The sequence below is a fragment of the Ornithorhynchus anatinus genome, chromosome 11, assembly GCF_004115215.2.
Source record: "Ornithorhynchus anatinus isolate Pmale09 chromosome 11, mOrnAna1.pri.v4, whole genome shotgun sequence".
Taxonomy (NCBI): Eukaryota; Metazoa; Chordata; class Mammalia; order Monotremata; family Ornithorhynchidae; genus Ornithorhynchus; species Ornithorhynchus anatinus.
The window spans coordinates 25,324,619-25,340,571 of record NC_041738.1 but is presented as its reverse complement, the minus strand read 5'-3'; the positions used below and the strand labels follow the sequence as shown (position 1 = coordinate 25,340,571).

At 48.6% G+C, this 15,953-nt stretch overlaps 1 protein-coding gene across 1 annotated transcript in view; it reads right to left on the bottom strand.

Moving 5' to 3' along the window:
* MYLK3 (myosin light chain kinase 3) overlaps nt 1-15,953 on the bottom strand; it is a 47,426-nt gene that overhangs the window by 665 nt on the left and 30,808 nt on the right. The window contains 12 exon segments of the mRNA XM_029075376.2: nt 637-769; nt 3,477-3,523; nt 3,525-3,554; nt 3,556-3,631; nt 5,542-5,670; nt 10,306-10,330; nt 10,333-10,375; nt 11,513-11,654; nt 13,452-13,561; nt 15,275-15,304; nt 15,306-15,369; nt 15,629-15,734. Coding sequence (XP_028931209.1) covers nt 637-769; nt 3,477-3,523; nt 3,525-3,554; nt 3,556-3,631; nt 5,542-5,670; nt 10,306-10,330; nt 10,333-10,375; nt 11,513-11,654; nt 13,452-13,561; nt 15,275-15,304; nt 15,306-15,369; nt 15,629-15,734 — 935 coding nt within the window.

Below are 15,953 nucleotides of genomic sequence, written 5' to 3'. Positions count from 1 at the left end.
TTGATGACTTAGAGCTGTGCTGTTTAGAGAATGGTTTTTAATTTGGATTATAGAATACTCCCATATACATTACTTAGAAGCAAAGCTCCTTGCTGTATTTGCTAGACTAGGGTGGGGAGACCATATTTTTTCTCCCAAATTTTGGAGGAAAGATGTCACAGGCAATTAGGCCTGCCTTCTTCAGAATGTGATGTCTCTAATGTTCAAAACTGATGTTGGTATTTGTAACGTGTATGTACCTGGGTAAATACTAACCACTGTTTTACATGCCACAAATATTTTTAGCATCTAGAGTTTCTGCTTCACAGGGGCATTTTTGATTTAAGTTTTTCGTAAGTGGACGATACCAAGAATTACTCAGCTACCAGCGCTCAAAGAGTTATTCAATTCAGATTTAGTCAAGCCACTTTCTACAGAAACACCATTATTTGGAAAGGGTGGCATCGAGATCATCTCTTGGGCAAGTCACTTCACTTCTCTGTGTCTCAGTTACCTCATCTGGAAAATGGGGATAAAGACTGTGAGCCCCATGTGGGACAGGGATTGGGTCCAGTCTGATTACCTTGTATCTACCCCAGAGCTTAGAACAGTGCTTGGCGCTTGACAAATACCATAATTACCGAGGAAAAGTCTTACCTTCCATTTTCTCTGAGCCATGTATTTCTGTAGCAGGAGCTGAGACTTGAGACGAACTTTGGATTTCATGGCTTTAGAGGCTAGATTATTCAGCCAGTCATGTTTCAGGCACTGCGTGGCACTCGTTCTACAACTGTGAAGTTAATCAGCAGATGAGAGGTTACCTGGGGCTGGCGTCTCTGGTTTCTCAAATCCTGTGTTTCTGGCTAGAAATCATCAAAGGCTAATTTCCATCCCAACTAATCAGCTCGAGATCACTCTAGGGCGTCAAAAATAGAGAAAGCTGTAGGGGAAAATCCAAAAGCAGGCACAGAAGCTCCTTCCCTGATTAAGCCCGCCTCCCTGACTAAACCCTCCTTTCCTCTTCTCCCACTCCCTGCCGCATCTCCCTGACTTGCTCCCTTTATTCATCCCCATTCCCAGTCCCACAGTAGTTATGCATATATCTGTAAGCCCATCAGAGGGCAGGGACTGTCTTTATCTGTTGCCGATTTGTACATTCCAAGCGCTTAGTACAGTGCTCTGCACATAGTAAGTGCTCAATAAATACTATTGAATGAATAATTAATGAATTTATATTAATGTCCATCCCCCTCTATATTATAAGCTCTTTGTGGGATGGGAATGTGTCTGTTTACTGTTGTATTATACTCTCCCAAGCACTTAGTACAGTGCTCTGCACACAGTAAGCACTCAATAAATATGATTGATTGATAGGCTATGGTCCAAAGTGCCTCCTACACTTGTCCTTGAGAGTCTTTCCCCAACCATCCTCCTGATCCTTCCCAACCTGCAAAAGTTCCATCTGAAATTCATTCATTCAAACGTATTTATTGAGTGCTTACTGTGTGCAAGGCACTGTACTCTTCAAAACCCTACTTAAAGCTCACCTCCTCCAAGAGGGCTTCCCAGACCGAGCTCCCCTTTTCCCTCTGCTCCCTCTACCCACCTTCACCTCTCTGCAGCTAACCCTCTTCTCCCCCTTTCCTCTGCTCCTCCCCCTCTCCCATCCCATCCCCTCAGCACTGTACTCGTCCGCTCAACTGTATTTATCTTCATTACCCTATTTATTTTGTTAATGTGTACTCGTCCGCTCAACTGTATTTATCTTCATTACCCTATTTATTTTGTTAATGAGATGTACATCACCTTGATTCCATTTATTTGCTATTGTTTTAATGAGATGTTCTTCCCCTCGACTCTATTTATTGCCCTTGTTCTTGTCTGTCTGTCACCCCTGAATAGACTGTAAACCCATCAAAGGGCAGGGACTGTCTCTATCTGTTACGGATTTGTCCATTCCAAGCGCTTAGTACAGTGCTCTGCACATAATAAGCGCTCAATAAATACTATTGAATGAATGAATGAGTGTACAATAAAACAGCAGACACATTCCTGGCCCACAATAAACTCACAGTTTAGAGACAAGCTGAGCTCACAGTCTAAGGCTGAGACGCTAATGGGGGCTTCAGCAAAATTGCCCTCACCCTCAGCAATAATGAGTGATCGTTCCATGTTTCTCCCCAAAGGGTGGCAAGTGATTGTGCCTGTGAAATGAAATCTAACAGCATCCTCCTTCAACTACTGCCTTTGTTTTATAAGTAGCAGACATTGAGACCCAATCAAACTTTAGAATTCATAACCTGGGTCACCCAAGGACCCAGTCATGGCAATATGTGTTCCCACCTTGCCTATTCAAATGCACAGAGCTATAATAATAACAATAATGGAATTTTTTAAGTGCTTACTATGTGCCACGCACTGTACTAAGCCCTGGGATGGATACAAGCAGAAAGGGCTTGGAGAGTCCCTATCCCATGTAGGGCTCACAGTCTCAACCCCCATTTTCCAGATGAGGTAACTGAGGCACAGAGAAGTGAAGTGATTTCCCCAAGTTCACACAGCAAGCAAGTGGCGGAACCAGGATTAGAACCCGAGACCTTCTGACTCAGGTCCATGATCTATCTTGCTACGAGAAGCAGCATGGCTCAGTGGAAAGAGCATGGGCTTAGGAGTCAGAGGTCAGAGGTCATGGGTTCATCCCGGCTCTGCCACCTGTCAGCTGTGTGACTTTAGGTAAGTCGCTTAACTTCTCTGTGCCTCAGTTACCTCATCTGTAAAATGGGGATTAAGACTGTGAGCCCACATGGGACAACCTGATTACCTTGCATCTACCCCAGCGCTTCGAACAGTGCTCTGCACATAGTAAGCGCTTAACAAATACCAACATTATTATTATTATTACACCATGCTGCTTCTTATGAACCAGCCTGCTGACTTGTGGCTTATTCACTCTACAGCTGTTCTCTCGACTATTTCCCTCTGTCCCTTTGGTTTTGAAATTTTTTCCTCCATTTCCCTGTTCCCTTTCCAGTGCTTGGTGGTCCAGAGGACCCGATGAAGAGGATTCTTTGAGAAGCAGTGTGGCTCAGTGGGAGAAGCAGCGTGGCTCAGTGGAAAGAGCACAGGCTTTGGAGTCAGAGGTCCTGGGTTCGATTCTGTTTCTGCCACTGTCAGTTGTGTGACTGTGGGCTTAACATTCTCTGTGCCTCAGTTACCTCATCTGTAAAATGGGGATTAAGACTGTGAGCCCCACGTGGGACAACTTGATTCCCCTGTGTCTACCCCAGCACTTAGAACAGTGCTCGGCACATAGTAAGCGCTTAACAAATACCAACATTACTATTATTATTATTATTTAATGAGACAACATACACTGCTCTGGAGGAAAGACATATTTTTGCCTCAGCGGTGCAGTGGAATGTCCAGAGGTCTCCTCAGGACTTCCGCCATATAACCCACCCCTTGGCGAGCTGACCAGTGCCCCTTGGGATTAGTACCTCTTCTCCTTCACCAGGAGCCGGGAGACAAAGTCCTTGGCCTCTTCTGGACAGCCCTTCAAAAGCTTCGGCATCAAAAATCCCAGCTGCAGTTCACGATGAAGTTCATCGTCTCGGCATCCGTTTCCCCCAGGAACGGGGACAAGCCACTGAGCCTGGCAGGGGAGAGAAGAGTCCATTGGCTTGATGGGAAGACAGGATTGCAACCTCATCAGCCTGGCAGGAGAGGAGAAATCAATAGGCTAATAATGAAAGCCTGAGAAGAAGTGAGGCTCTCAGAGAGCAATCCACAGCCCTCTGGAGGGGAGAAAGCTCGGAGGCCCTGGGAAAAGGTGGAGGGGAGCGGAATGGAATTTAGAAAGAGTTCACGGTTCCAGGAGTGCAAATAATGACCCTGGGAAGGGAGAGGGAATCTGAGAAGCCAATTAATTTTCAAGCACCAGCTTGTCTTAGTTGTGATATAAGCTCGTCGTGGGCAGGGAACATGTCTACCAACTCTGGCGTATTATACTCTCCCAAGCGCTTAGTACAGCGCTCTGCATAGTGGAAGGGCTCAATAAATGTGATTGATGTGTTTCAGTGAAACTTTTGTGACTTCTGGGAAGCAACCAGCGAGGTATAAAGCAGCCCCTGTCTGCACACAATCCCCAAAGTACAATGGGTCACTAGGTTCAGCATTGGTGGGAGTGATGCTCAGGGAGAGCGACAGCAGCGTGGCTCAGTGGAAAAAGCACGGGCTTGGGAGTCAGAGGTCATGGGTTCGAATCCCGGCTCCACCACTTGTCAGTTGTGTGACTGTAAGTCACTTAACTTCTCTGTGCCTCAGTTACCTCATCTGTAAAATGGGGATTAAGACTGTGAGCCCCACACGGGACAACCTGATTACCCTGTATCTACCCCAGCACTTAGAACAGTGCTCTGCACATAGTAAGCGCTTAACAAATACCAACATTATTGGTCTGCTTTTCTCGGCAGGTGATATGCTCTCTCTTTTCTTTTTAGTGGTATTTGTTAAGTGCTTACTACGGGGTCGGGCGCTTAACTAAGCATTGGGGTAGATATAAGCTAATCAGGGTTGGACATAGTCCCTGCCCTACATGGGGTTCGCAATCTAATCCCCATTTTACAGATGAGGTAACTGAGGCACAGAAAGAGAAGTATCCAAAGTCACACAGCAGATAAGTAAGAACTACTTCCCAGTTTTTTCCGGGAGGCAACAGGAGAGTGTGGAAAGACCATGGCACAAACCAGTGATTAGTTTAGAAATTGGAGCTCCCTCTAGACTGTAAGCCTCGTTTGTGGGAAGGGAATTTTCATTCATTCATTCAATCGTATTTATGAGCACTTTGTGTGCCAAGCACTGTACTAGCACTTGGAGAGTACAATATACAACAAACAGATAATAATAATAATGACAATAACAATGGTGGTATTTGTTAAGCGCTTACATAGTGAAGAGCACTGTTCTAAACGCTGGGGGAGATACAGGCTAATCCAGATTGTCCCACGCGAGGCTCACAGTTAATCCCCACTTTACAGATGAGGTAACTGAGGTACAGAGAAGTTAAGTGACTTGCCCACAGTCACACAGTTGACAGTGCAGAGCCGGGAGTCGAACCCATGACCCCTGACTCCGAAGCCCAGGCTCTTTCCACTGAGCCACGAGATACATTCTTGCCACAGTGAGCTCGGAGTCTAGAAGGAATGTGTCTACTGTTAACTGTACTCTCCCAAGTGCTTAGAACAGTGTTCAGGAGACCAGTAAGTGCTCAATAAATGGCCAATCAATTGATTCAACTTCGTATATAGCCCAAATGCCCCTCATGCCGCCTCCATCTAGTGCAAGGCAGGGGGACAGCTCAATCAATCAATGGTGATTACTGAGCGCTTACCAGGTGCAGACCACTGTACTAAGTGCACGGGAGAGTACGATGCAACAGAATTAGCACATGTCCCTGCCCCAGAGGAGGCTTACAGTCTAGCGGGGGGAGACAGATGCCCCTCCTGCCCACACGAGAGTATTAAACAGGGAACCAACTTGGAACCAACCCACCCGTTTACTCACAGCATGTACGTGATGACTCCCACGCTCCACATGTCCGTGGGGAAGGAGACAAAATCATAATTCACCACTTCAGGGGCCAAGAATTCCGGAGTGCCAAAGTTCACTTTCAGCTTCTCCCGAGGCTTGTACCTAGAGCCGGCAAACAGAAAAGACCACAGAGGCCCGTGAGAAAGGCTCATCCAATACCAATCAAACTCTGGCTTCGGCTGAAGCTCAAGGGTAATTATCCTCCAGTGGGGGAGGGAAATGACTGGTTCCCTGTTTCTCCTGTGCCTTTCTTCCTGCCTGTTCCACATTGACTGGATTGACAGCCATTAGCTTCCCCTAAAGAAGAACTACAGAGGGAGAGACAAGCAGAGGCCTACCCATTCCATTCCTAGCTTGAGCGGTGGCTAACGAGTAAAAGGCCATCTGCCACAAGTCAAAAACTCACCCGTTGCTGGCAGCAGCAGCATGGGAGAGACTTGAAGGCAGAGACTTGAGTTTACCGGTGTGCAAGAAGGCAATGGTAAACCACTTCCTGATTTTTACCAGGAAAACTCTATGGATCCACTCCCAGAACAATTGCAGGTGGAAAGCGGGGTGTTCTGGGATAGATGTGTCTGTGGTGTCGCTATGGGTCGGGAACAACTCGACGGCATAAAACAAGACAAAGGAGGGCTGTGACAATAAAGGAGAAGAAATTTTACGTTGGTCTATTTTCTTCTAAGAATAATAATAATAATAGTGTTTATTATTCATTCATTCATTCAATAGTATTTATTGAGCGCTTACTATGTGCAGAGCACTGTACTAAGCGCTTGGAATGAACAAGTCGGCAACAGATAGAGACAGTCCCTGCCGTATGACGGACGTACAGTCTAATCGGGGGAGACGGACAGACAGAACAATGGCAATAATAGAGTCGAGGGGAAGAACATCTTGTAAAACAATGGCAACTAAATAGAATCAAGGCGATGTACAATTCATTAACAAAATAAATAGGCTAATGGAAATATATACAGTTGTTTATTAAGCGCTTACTGTATGCCAAGGACTGTTCTAAGCACTGGAATAAATACAAGGTTATTGGGTTGAACACAGTCCCTATCCCACATGGGGCTCCCCATCTTAATCCCCATTTTATAGATGATGAAACTAAGGCACAAAGAAGTGAAGCAACTTGCCCAAAGTCACACAGCAGACACATGGCAGAACTGGGATTAGAACTCACATCCTCTGGACTCCCAGGCCCGTGCTTCTTTCCACTAGACCTTGTGGCTTCCCAAGTAGGAGAGGAGAGGGTAGCTGCAGGTTATAATAAGGTCTGGGGATGATCAGGGAAGCACCATGGCCTGGTGGATAGAGCATGGGCCTGGGAATCAGAAGGTCATGGGCTCTAATTCCGGTTCTGTCACATGTCTGCTGTGTGTAGCCTTGGGCAAATCACATCACTTCTTTGTGCCTCAGTTACCCCATCTGTAAAAATGGCGTTTAAGACTGGGAGCCCCACGTGGCTGAGTCCAGCCCTATTTCGTCGTAAGCACCCCAGCGTTTAGTACGGTGCCTGGCACATAGTAAGCGCTTAACAGATACCACTAAAAAAAAAAGAAGCAGAGGAGGGTTGTGCAGTAGGCAGCACTGAATTGCAATCATCTTAGTTTTCCTTTTTACCCTGTGGGCAGTGCAGTCTCAGAGCTGAGCCCACCCTCCACCGTTGCCTAGGTGCAACTCTGCCCACACCAGCTGCGGAAGTGCTTCCTCAGAATACGTTGTCCCCTTAGCAGGAGTCACCCAGAAATCCGCTCAGGGGAGCAGGAACTGAGAGAGAGAGGGTGGGCCTCCAAAATCCACTTCTCCAGTCCACCCGGCCGGGCCCAGGAGAGCCCGATCCCCTCGGCTATCCCTCCCAACTGCCTGACCGGTTCTGGACCCCTCTGGCCAGGAGTCCAGGATAGGGAGGCTTTAAAGGATGGATCGAAGATGCAGCATGGGGCATTTAGATTAGACTGAGGGATAAACTTCTTGGCCGCAGTGAAGCAGCATGGCGTAATGGATAGAGCCCGGGCCTGGGAGTCAGAAAGTCATGGGTTCTAATCCCGACTCCGCCACTTGTCTGCTGTGTGGCCTTGGGCAAGTCGCTTCGCTTCTCTGTGTCTCAGTTACCTCATCTGTAAAATGGAGATTGAGACTGTGAGACCTACATGTAACAGGGACTATGTCCAACTCGATTTGCTTTTATCCACCCCAGTGCTTAGTACAGTACCTGGCACATATTAAGCACTTAATAATAATAATGTTGGTATTTGTTAAGCACTTACTATGTGCAGAGCACTGTTCTAAGCGCTAGGGTAGATACGGGGTAATCAGGTTGTCCCACGTGAGGCTCACAGTTAATCCCCATTTTACGGATGAGGTAACTGAGGCACAGAGAAGTTAAGTGACTTAACAAATACCACAATTATTTTTAAATTGGAAGGGGTGACCAGTCTGTCACCCCTCTGGATGCTCTCGGACCATCTTTCAAAAGAGACCCGTGTTCACCTGCCTGAGATAGCTTTGGTTGTGGCCCCACGTGAAGGCAGGGGGATGGATTAGATGACCTCTCAAGGGCCGCCCAGCCGTAGGTGGGGTTAGGTTGAAGAACAGCCCTGGACTGAGGACCAGTGAACTCTAGCAAGGGGATGATCCTAAGAGGAGGGAATATGGCTGCTCCAATCATCACTTCCAGTCCCACCAGTGGGAGAGGAAGCTCCCAGCCAGAGGAATCTCTCTGCCAGCAAGATCAGAGAGAGGACTTCAGGTGTTTCTCATCCATCCCACTAATCAGCTCTGATCTCTGCAGCCCCAAAGAGTAATAATAATAATAATAATAACTGTGGTATTTATAAAACGCTCACTATGTGCCAGGCACTGTACTAAGCACGGGCTAGATGTAAGCATATGGGTTGGACACAGTCTCTGCTCCACTCGGGGCTCGGAGTCTCTATCCTCATTTTACAGATGAGGTAACCGAGACCCAGAGAAGTGAAGTGACTTCTTCAAGGTCACACAGCAGACACGTGCAGAGCTGGGATTAGAACCCACGACCTTCTGACTCCCAGGCCTGTGGACCTAGAATTCCCAGAAAGGGAGGAACCACCAAAGATTATTTGGTCTGAGCCCCTGCCTCCGAGACCACTTTGAGAAGCAGCGTGGCTAGTGACTAGAGCACGGGCCTGGAAGTCGGAAGGACCTGGGTTCTAATCCCACCTCTGCCACTTGTCTGCTGCGTGACACTGGGCAAGTCTCGTTCACCCCACACATCCTATCTGTTACCAAGACCTGCCGGTTTCACCTTTACAATATCGCCAAGATCCGCCCTTCCTCTCCACCCAAACGGCTACCTTACTGCTACGGGCTCTCGTTATAATCCTGGTAGACTACTGTGTCAGTCTTCTCTCTGATCTCCCTTCCTCCTCTCTCACCCCGCTCCGGTCCATTCTTCACTCCGCTGCCCGGCTCATCTTCCTGCAGAAACCATCTGCGGCATGTCACTCCCCTTCTTAATCACACTCCAGTGGTTGCCTATCAACCTCCGCTCCAAACAAAAACTCCTCACTCTAGCTTCAAGGCTCTACATCACCTTGCCCCTTCTACTCTCCTCCCTTCTCTCTTTTCTACTGCCCACCCCGCACGCTCCGCTCCTTCCGCCGCCCACCTCCTCACCGTCCCTCGGTCTCGCCTATCCCGCCGTCGACCCCTGGCCACGCCCTCCCACAGTCCCGGAACGCCCTCCTCACCTCCGCCCAAACTGATTCTCTTCCCCTCTTCAAAACCCTACTTAAAACTCACCTCCTCCAACTCCCCAGACTGAGCTCCCCTTCTCCCTCTACCTTCCTCTACCACCCCCCCTTCACCTCTCACAGCTTAACCCTCTTTTCCCCCCATTTCCCTCTGCTCTCCCCTCTCCTCCCATCCCCTCAGCACTGTACTCGTCTGCTCAACTGCATATATTTTCTTTACCCTATTTATTTTGTTAATGAATTGTACATCGCCTCGATTCTATTTAGTTGCCATTGTTTTTACGAGATGTTCTTCCCCTCGACTCTATTTATTGCCATCGTTCTTGTCTGTCCGTCTCCCCTGATTAGACTGTAAGCCCGCCAAACGGCAGGGACCGTCTCTATCTGTTTGCCGACTTGTTCATTCCTAGCACTTAGTACAGTGCTCTGCACATAGTAAGCGCTCAATAAATACTATTGAATTGAACGAATGAATGAACAAGTCACTTAACTTCTCTGTGCCTCTGTTCTCTCACCTGCAAATGGAGAGTAAGACCGTGAGCCCATGTGGGACGGGAATTGGGTCACTCTGAGTATCTTGTACTACCCCAGGGCTTAGAACATGCTTTGACACATAGTAAGTCATTACCAGCCAGAGTCTGGACAGGGAGAGGAGCAGGAAAGGACAGAAAAAGAGTTATGTGTTCCATAGCTGCCCTGCCTAATTAATCTCATTTCTTCCCCCGCTTGCTTGTGTGGGGTGAGTTGGAAGTGCAGTAAATCCATTGGCAAGGAGCGCGGTAAACGCAACTCATCATTGCAAAACCGTCTTCTCAGAATACCATGTCGTGGGCCCAGTCCTGATCTGCATATGTAAATTGACATCTGTGTGTAGGCCCAGAGCTTGGCTCATGTGTGTGCTTCCAAATCCTCCCGGAGCCACACCCATCATCTTTAAACCCGAGCGAGGCAGCTCGGAGCTCCAGGCGCTTGGAAAAGCTGCGGCGTTAAAGGGTCTTACCTTCTGGCCAGCCCAAAGTCCATTATTTAATTTGGTTTCCAGTCTGATTTACACACAGGATGTTCTCGGGCTAGAAGAAGAAGACAGGGACGGTGGATTGGTCATTCCGTCCGGTGGCCGGGGGAGGGATGGGATTTCCCGGAGAATCAGGAGTGGCTATTTCTGCTTCCCAGGGATGCTTCCTGCCTCCCTGCTAGGAGCCTGGAAGGTCCCCATCCGCTCTCCCGCAGCCGTTCCCTCAAGCACAGTCCGTTCTGTTCCTCCGGGCCACCTACTCTTCAATCATCATTAATCGATGGTATTTTTTGAGGGCTTACCATGTGCCGAGCACTGTAACTAAGCACTTGAAGACAGCATATAACAATTGGGAGATATGTTTCCTGCCCACAACGAGCTTATCGTCTACTGGGGGAGACAGATGTTATATAAATAAATCACTTATGGAGGTCTACACGAAGTGCTTTGGGACTGAGGGAGGGGTGGAGAAAGGGAGCAAATCCAAGCGCAAAGAGTGACGCAGAGGGAGAGGAAGAAGAGGAAATGAGGGCTCAGTCAGGGAAGGCCGCAGCAGGTCCTTCGCTGGTTGGCTACCTTCAAGTGGGGATTGGCAACTGTGGGAAACCGAGAGGCTCCCCACTTCCCTTTCAACCTGAGCCCCCGGCTCTCCTTGCCAGACATCAGTCGGGGAGAAGGAAAAATGGACTCCAGAAAAACTAAATTCCAAATGGGCCACTGGGCACAGACTTGGGAAGGAGCTCATGAAGTTTCAGTCTTTCTCCTCTTGGGCAAGGGCTCAAAAGGCAGGGCTGAAACCCCTTTAGGCCAGGGAACAGTGGCCATTACATTTTCCACTTTCAATTTCAAGTCCTTTTGTTTGGCCTAGAGGAAAAAGCACAGGCCTGGGAGGCAGAGGACTTGGGTTCTAATCCCAACTCTGTCATCTGTCTGCTATATGACTTGGGAAACAGTTTCTTTAACTGTAAAATGGGGATTCACAGTGTCTTTTCTCCCTCCTACTTAGACTGTGAGTGCCGTATGAGTTAGGGTTTGGGTCCAACTTGATTATCTACCAAACCCTGAGTGCAATGCTTGGCACATAATAAGCACTTAACAAATACCACAATTATTATCATTTTTTGTCGGCGAGGAAAAGTGCCCCAGCCAGCCGCCCCTCAGCCTCAGGGGTCCCCCGTGTTCCAAGACCAACCTTGAGGTCCAGGTGCAGGATGTAGTGCTGGTGGAGATAGTGGATGCCCTCACAGATCTGCCTCGTGAACAGGATGACATCCAGTTCCGTGAGATGGTATTTTTCATCCGTGATCCGGTCAAACAGTTCACCACCGTCGACGCTGCGATATCAGAAGGGGAAAGCGGGCAAAACGGTGAGCTCTGGTCGGGGAAGGGAGAGAAGTTACCCTTTGTTCCCCCATCGCCAGGAAACCTGGAACCCCCGAGCTGGGGCGACCTCATTTCTGTGCCCCTTGCCCAGCTGATGACCGCCGGCTCTTCTGAATCAGAATTCCTCTGGGACATGCTCAGTGTGAAATATCCAGTGAGGTAACAAGACTCCACATTATTTTTTTTTTGGCCATTCACAAATGCTTGGATTCTTCAAGACTGAATGATTCCAAATCAGCTCCAAGTGGGCTATGCTATTTTTGGTGGTGGTGGTCTGCAATAGTTTCAGGAATGGATCGGCAGCGATGCCATCTGTGCCGCAATAATCCCAAAACCCAGACACACATGACGTCACACGCCATACTCCTAGCCCATTGCATAACACTCTCAAACTTTCTGCGGAAGTCCGTCGAGTCCCCAGAAGCTGGAGAGTTTCTCAAGGAGACCTTGACTCCCCTCCTCATTTCTGGCTCCAGAGTCACTGCTCTCCCTTCCTGAATCCTTGTGAGCCCGGGTTCCACTTCTGAGTTGGAGCACTCAGCGGCAGAAGCTGAGGAAGAGTGGGGGTGGGTGCTGAAAATTCAAATATCACATATAAAAGGTGTCAGGGACCACATCTGTACAGAACCGGGGACAGACCAGATGAAACTCGGACTGTTGATAGAATAATAACAATAATTGTCGTACTTGTAAAACACGATTTTCCAGGCACTGTACTAAGCGCTGGGGTGGATTCGAGCAAATCATGTTGGACACACCCCCTGTCCCATGTGGGGCTTACAATCTCAATCCCCATTTCACAGATGAGGTAACTGAGGCCCAGAGAAATTAAGTGACTTGCCCAAGGTTACACAGCAAATGGTGAAGCGGGATTAGAACCCATGACCTTCTGAACCCAGTTCCGTGCTCTATCCACTATGCCACGCTGCTTCTCACTTTGACATGCCGAGTGCCCGTCCATCAGCCATGCATTTCGCAGAGGCAGAGGCGGAGAGGGGGTTGGACACTGAAAATTCAAATACCGGATAATGGAAAAGCAGCATAGCTTAGGGGTAGAGCCAGAGGACCTGGGTTCTAATTCTGACCCTGCCACGTCTGCTGTGTGACCTTAGGCGAGTCACTTAACTTCTCTGTGCCTCAGTCACCTCATAAGCCCCTACTAATGAGGAGGGACTGCGTCCAACCTGATTAACTTGTCTCTATCCCAACTCCTAGAACAGTGCTTGGCACACAGTAAGCGCTTAACAAGAACCATAATTATTAGTATGAAGGTGTTCACGGCCATATCTATACAGGACGGGGAACAGAGTAGCTGAAACTCGAACTGTCAGTATAAAACCAGATGAGTCGCCACCAACAGCCATGCATTTCATGCGCTTAGTACAGTGCTCTGCACATAGTAAGCACTCAATAAATACTATTGAATGAATGAATTTCACTGATGGCTAGAAATGTCACCTCGGGGTGGGTCAAGGTTACGAGAGGAGAAGACTCAGACCCTTCATTTGCTACTTGCAGGGAGGGCTTCGGTGATAGTTCACTGGACCACCATATGCAATATGACAAAATGCTGGACTAATTATATTATTATGGTATTTGTTAAGCGCTTACTATGTGCCAAGCCCTGTTCTAGCTACAGGTCCTGAGTCCAGGGAAGCAATCATAGCCAGGGCATTTCTGATACCTTCTCGCCACCTCCACAGTCATTTCCTCCCCGACCTCCACACCCCGTCCTCCAGGACACTCACTATTCCATGACCAAGGTGAAGTTGTTCTTGCTCTCAAAGGCATCATACAGTTGGATCAGGTTCACGTGGCTCAACTGGTTCATGATGTTGATTTCGTTCTTCACTTCCTCCTAAGGAGAGGGCGAATTTCCAGACTCAGCATCAGACAGTGCCCAGCCAGGAGTTCCTCACACTCCCATCTCTAGAGGAAGGGGAGCTTTCGGTTTTCTCCCTGTGCTCCCTTTACCCGCCCCCATCCTACGGACCGCTGGGGCCAGGGGGATGGACTGGATGGTGGTCCCTTCCGCTCTGGATATCCTCTAGACTGCATGTCTGTTGTGGGCAGTGAATATGTCTACCAACTCTGTTATATTGTATTCTCCCAAGCACTAAGTACAGGGCTCTGCACATAGTAAGAGTTCAATAAATATGATTGATACTCTAGAAGTCTTGGAGTCAAGATTAGAACCAGGTCCTTCTGACTCCCAGGCTTGTGGCCTTGTGGATAGTGCCCATGCCTCCGAGTCAGAAGGACCTGGATCCTAATCCTGGCTCTTCCACCTGTCTGCTGTAAGATTGCGTGAGCCACAACTTTTCTGCAGCTGTTACCTCAACTGTAAGATGGGGATTAAGCCTGTGAGTGCCATGTGGGACATGGACTGTGTCCAACCTGATTATCTTGTATCTTCACACAGTAAGCACTTAAATGCCATTAAAAAAAAGAAAATTCTAGGAAAACTCAGAGACCTTTCAGTATGTCCCGTTTTCCTGAAAAGGAGCCTTTTTCTATCTGCTTAGGGTGGTAAAAAATCCTCGACTGGTAAATTCCCTTCAGTGTTTCCTGATGAATATGGAGAGAGTTGGGTGACAGGAACTGCTTGTTTTCACCCAGGCCAGTTCCAGCCAATCTTCAGCAGCCTCAATTGAGAATCTCCTGTGAACAGGACACTGAGCTTGTTTTGGAGAAGCTTTTGTAACTGAGAAAGCCCTTGATGAAGCTCTCGCTCTAGAGGAGTGGACTGTCTAGTCAGGGAGGCAGGACGTCTCCAACGCACAAAAATCCAAGTAGCCGTGACACACAAGTGACAGAGCCATAAAGCATCATCAGAGAACAACCAACCAAAATGGGTGCATGATTTATAGAGATGAACTGAGCTTTCTAGGAAGTGCTGAGTAGAACTAGAGTGTGAGTAGATCCAGGGAGAGTTAAACGGAGAAGACTTCATGGAGGAAAGAGCTCTTTTACTATGATATTAATAAAAACTGTGGTATTTGTTAAAGCATTTACTATGTGCCAGGCACTGTATTAAATGCTGGGTTAGATACGAGATAATCAGTCCCTGTCCCACAAAGTGCTCCCTGTCTCAATCCCCATTTTGCAGATGAGGTAACTGAGGCACAGAGGAGTTAAGTGACTTGCCAAGGACACCCAGCAGATGAGTGGAAGAGCTGGGATTAGAACCCCTGAATTTCTGACTGTCAGGCCCGGGCTCCATCCGCTACACCACGCTGCTTCTCTACCTCAGTTGCCGCATGCCAGGTGCTGTACTGAGCGCTGAGGCAGATACAAGCTAATCAGGTTGGACACAGTCCAAATTCCCCTATGGGGACCCACAGTCTAGTGGAGGGATAGGTTGGGGTGGAGAATGGAACAAATTGGGGCAAGAGGTGTAATAATAATAACTGTGGTATTTGTCAAGTGCTTCCAAGGAAGACAAGTGGCAGAGCTGGGATTAGAACTCATGACCTTCTGAAGTCCCAGGCATGCCTCTAACCACTCCACAGGGGAGGGGAGGTTTGTGGCGGTGAGCAAGACAAGTGATAACCCTCCGGGGCTTTTATACCCTGTCCTTGGCTGTCTTCACTTTGATGATCATTGGCTGCCAACGTAAGACCACTGGACTTCTCCATGCATTTATGGACTTGACCAAAGCGTCCCCTGCAGATAGAAACCAAATGTAGCAAACTGAGCCCCCACTGCAGCCTGCTCTCCTCACCCCCCTCCACTTTCCACACCCCCACCCTGCCCACCCACTCAAGCCATTCATGCATTCAATTCAATGGTATTTACTGAGCGCTTACTGGGTAAAGAGCACAATGCTAAGCGCTCGGGAGAGTACCCTCTCTCTGCCCACTGTGGATGACCCTCGGATCTCCCTCCGTCCCGTCTCACCGCCAAGGCGGCCAACCGCACCTACCCTCCCAGGACCTCGTGCTGGCACACCGAGTAGCCCGCCGTAATGGCTGCTTCCTTGACGCTCACGATCCGATGTTCGAAAGGAGCGGGAGGCGGGGGGCTGTCATCTAAAGGAGGGAGAGAGAGGCCATTCTGTACCAACCGACTCTCCACCCGGGCAGGCGATCGGGTAGGCAGCCCCTCGGAGCATCTCCCTGGGCCGTGGCCCAGATGGAAATGTCTCCTCAGACCCGAGTCCCACCTTCGAGGACGGCAGAATTCCGAGGATCATCTGGGACCCAGAACTGGGACCCGCAGTCAGTCGATCAATCAATCGATTGTATTTA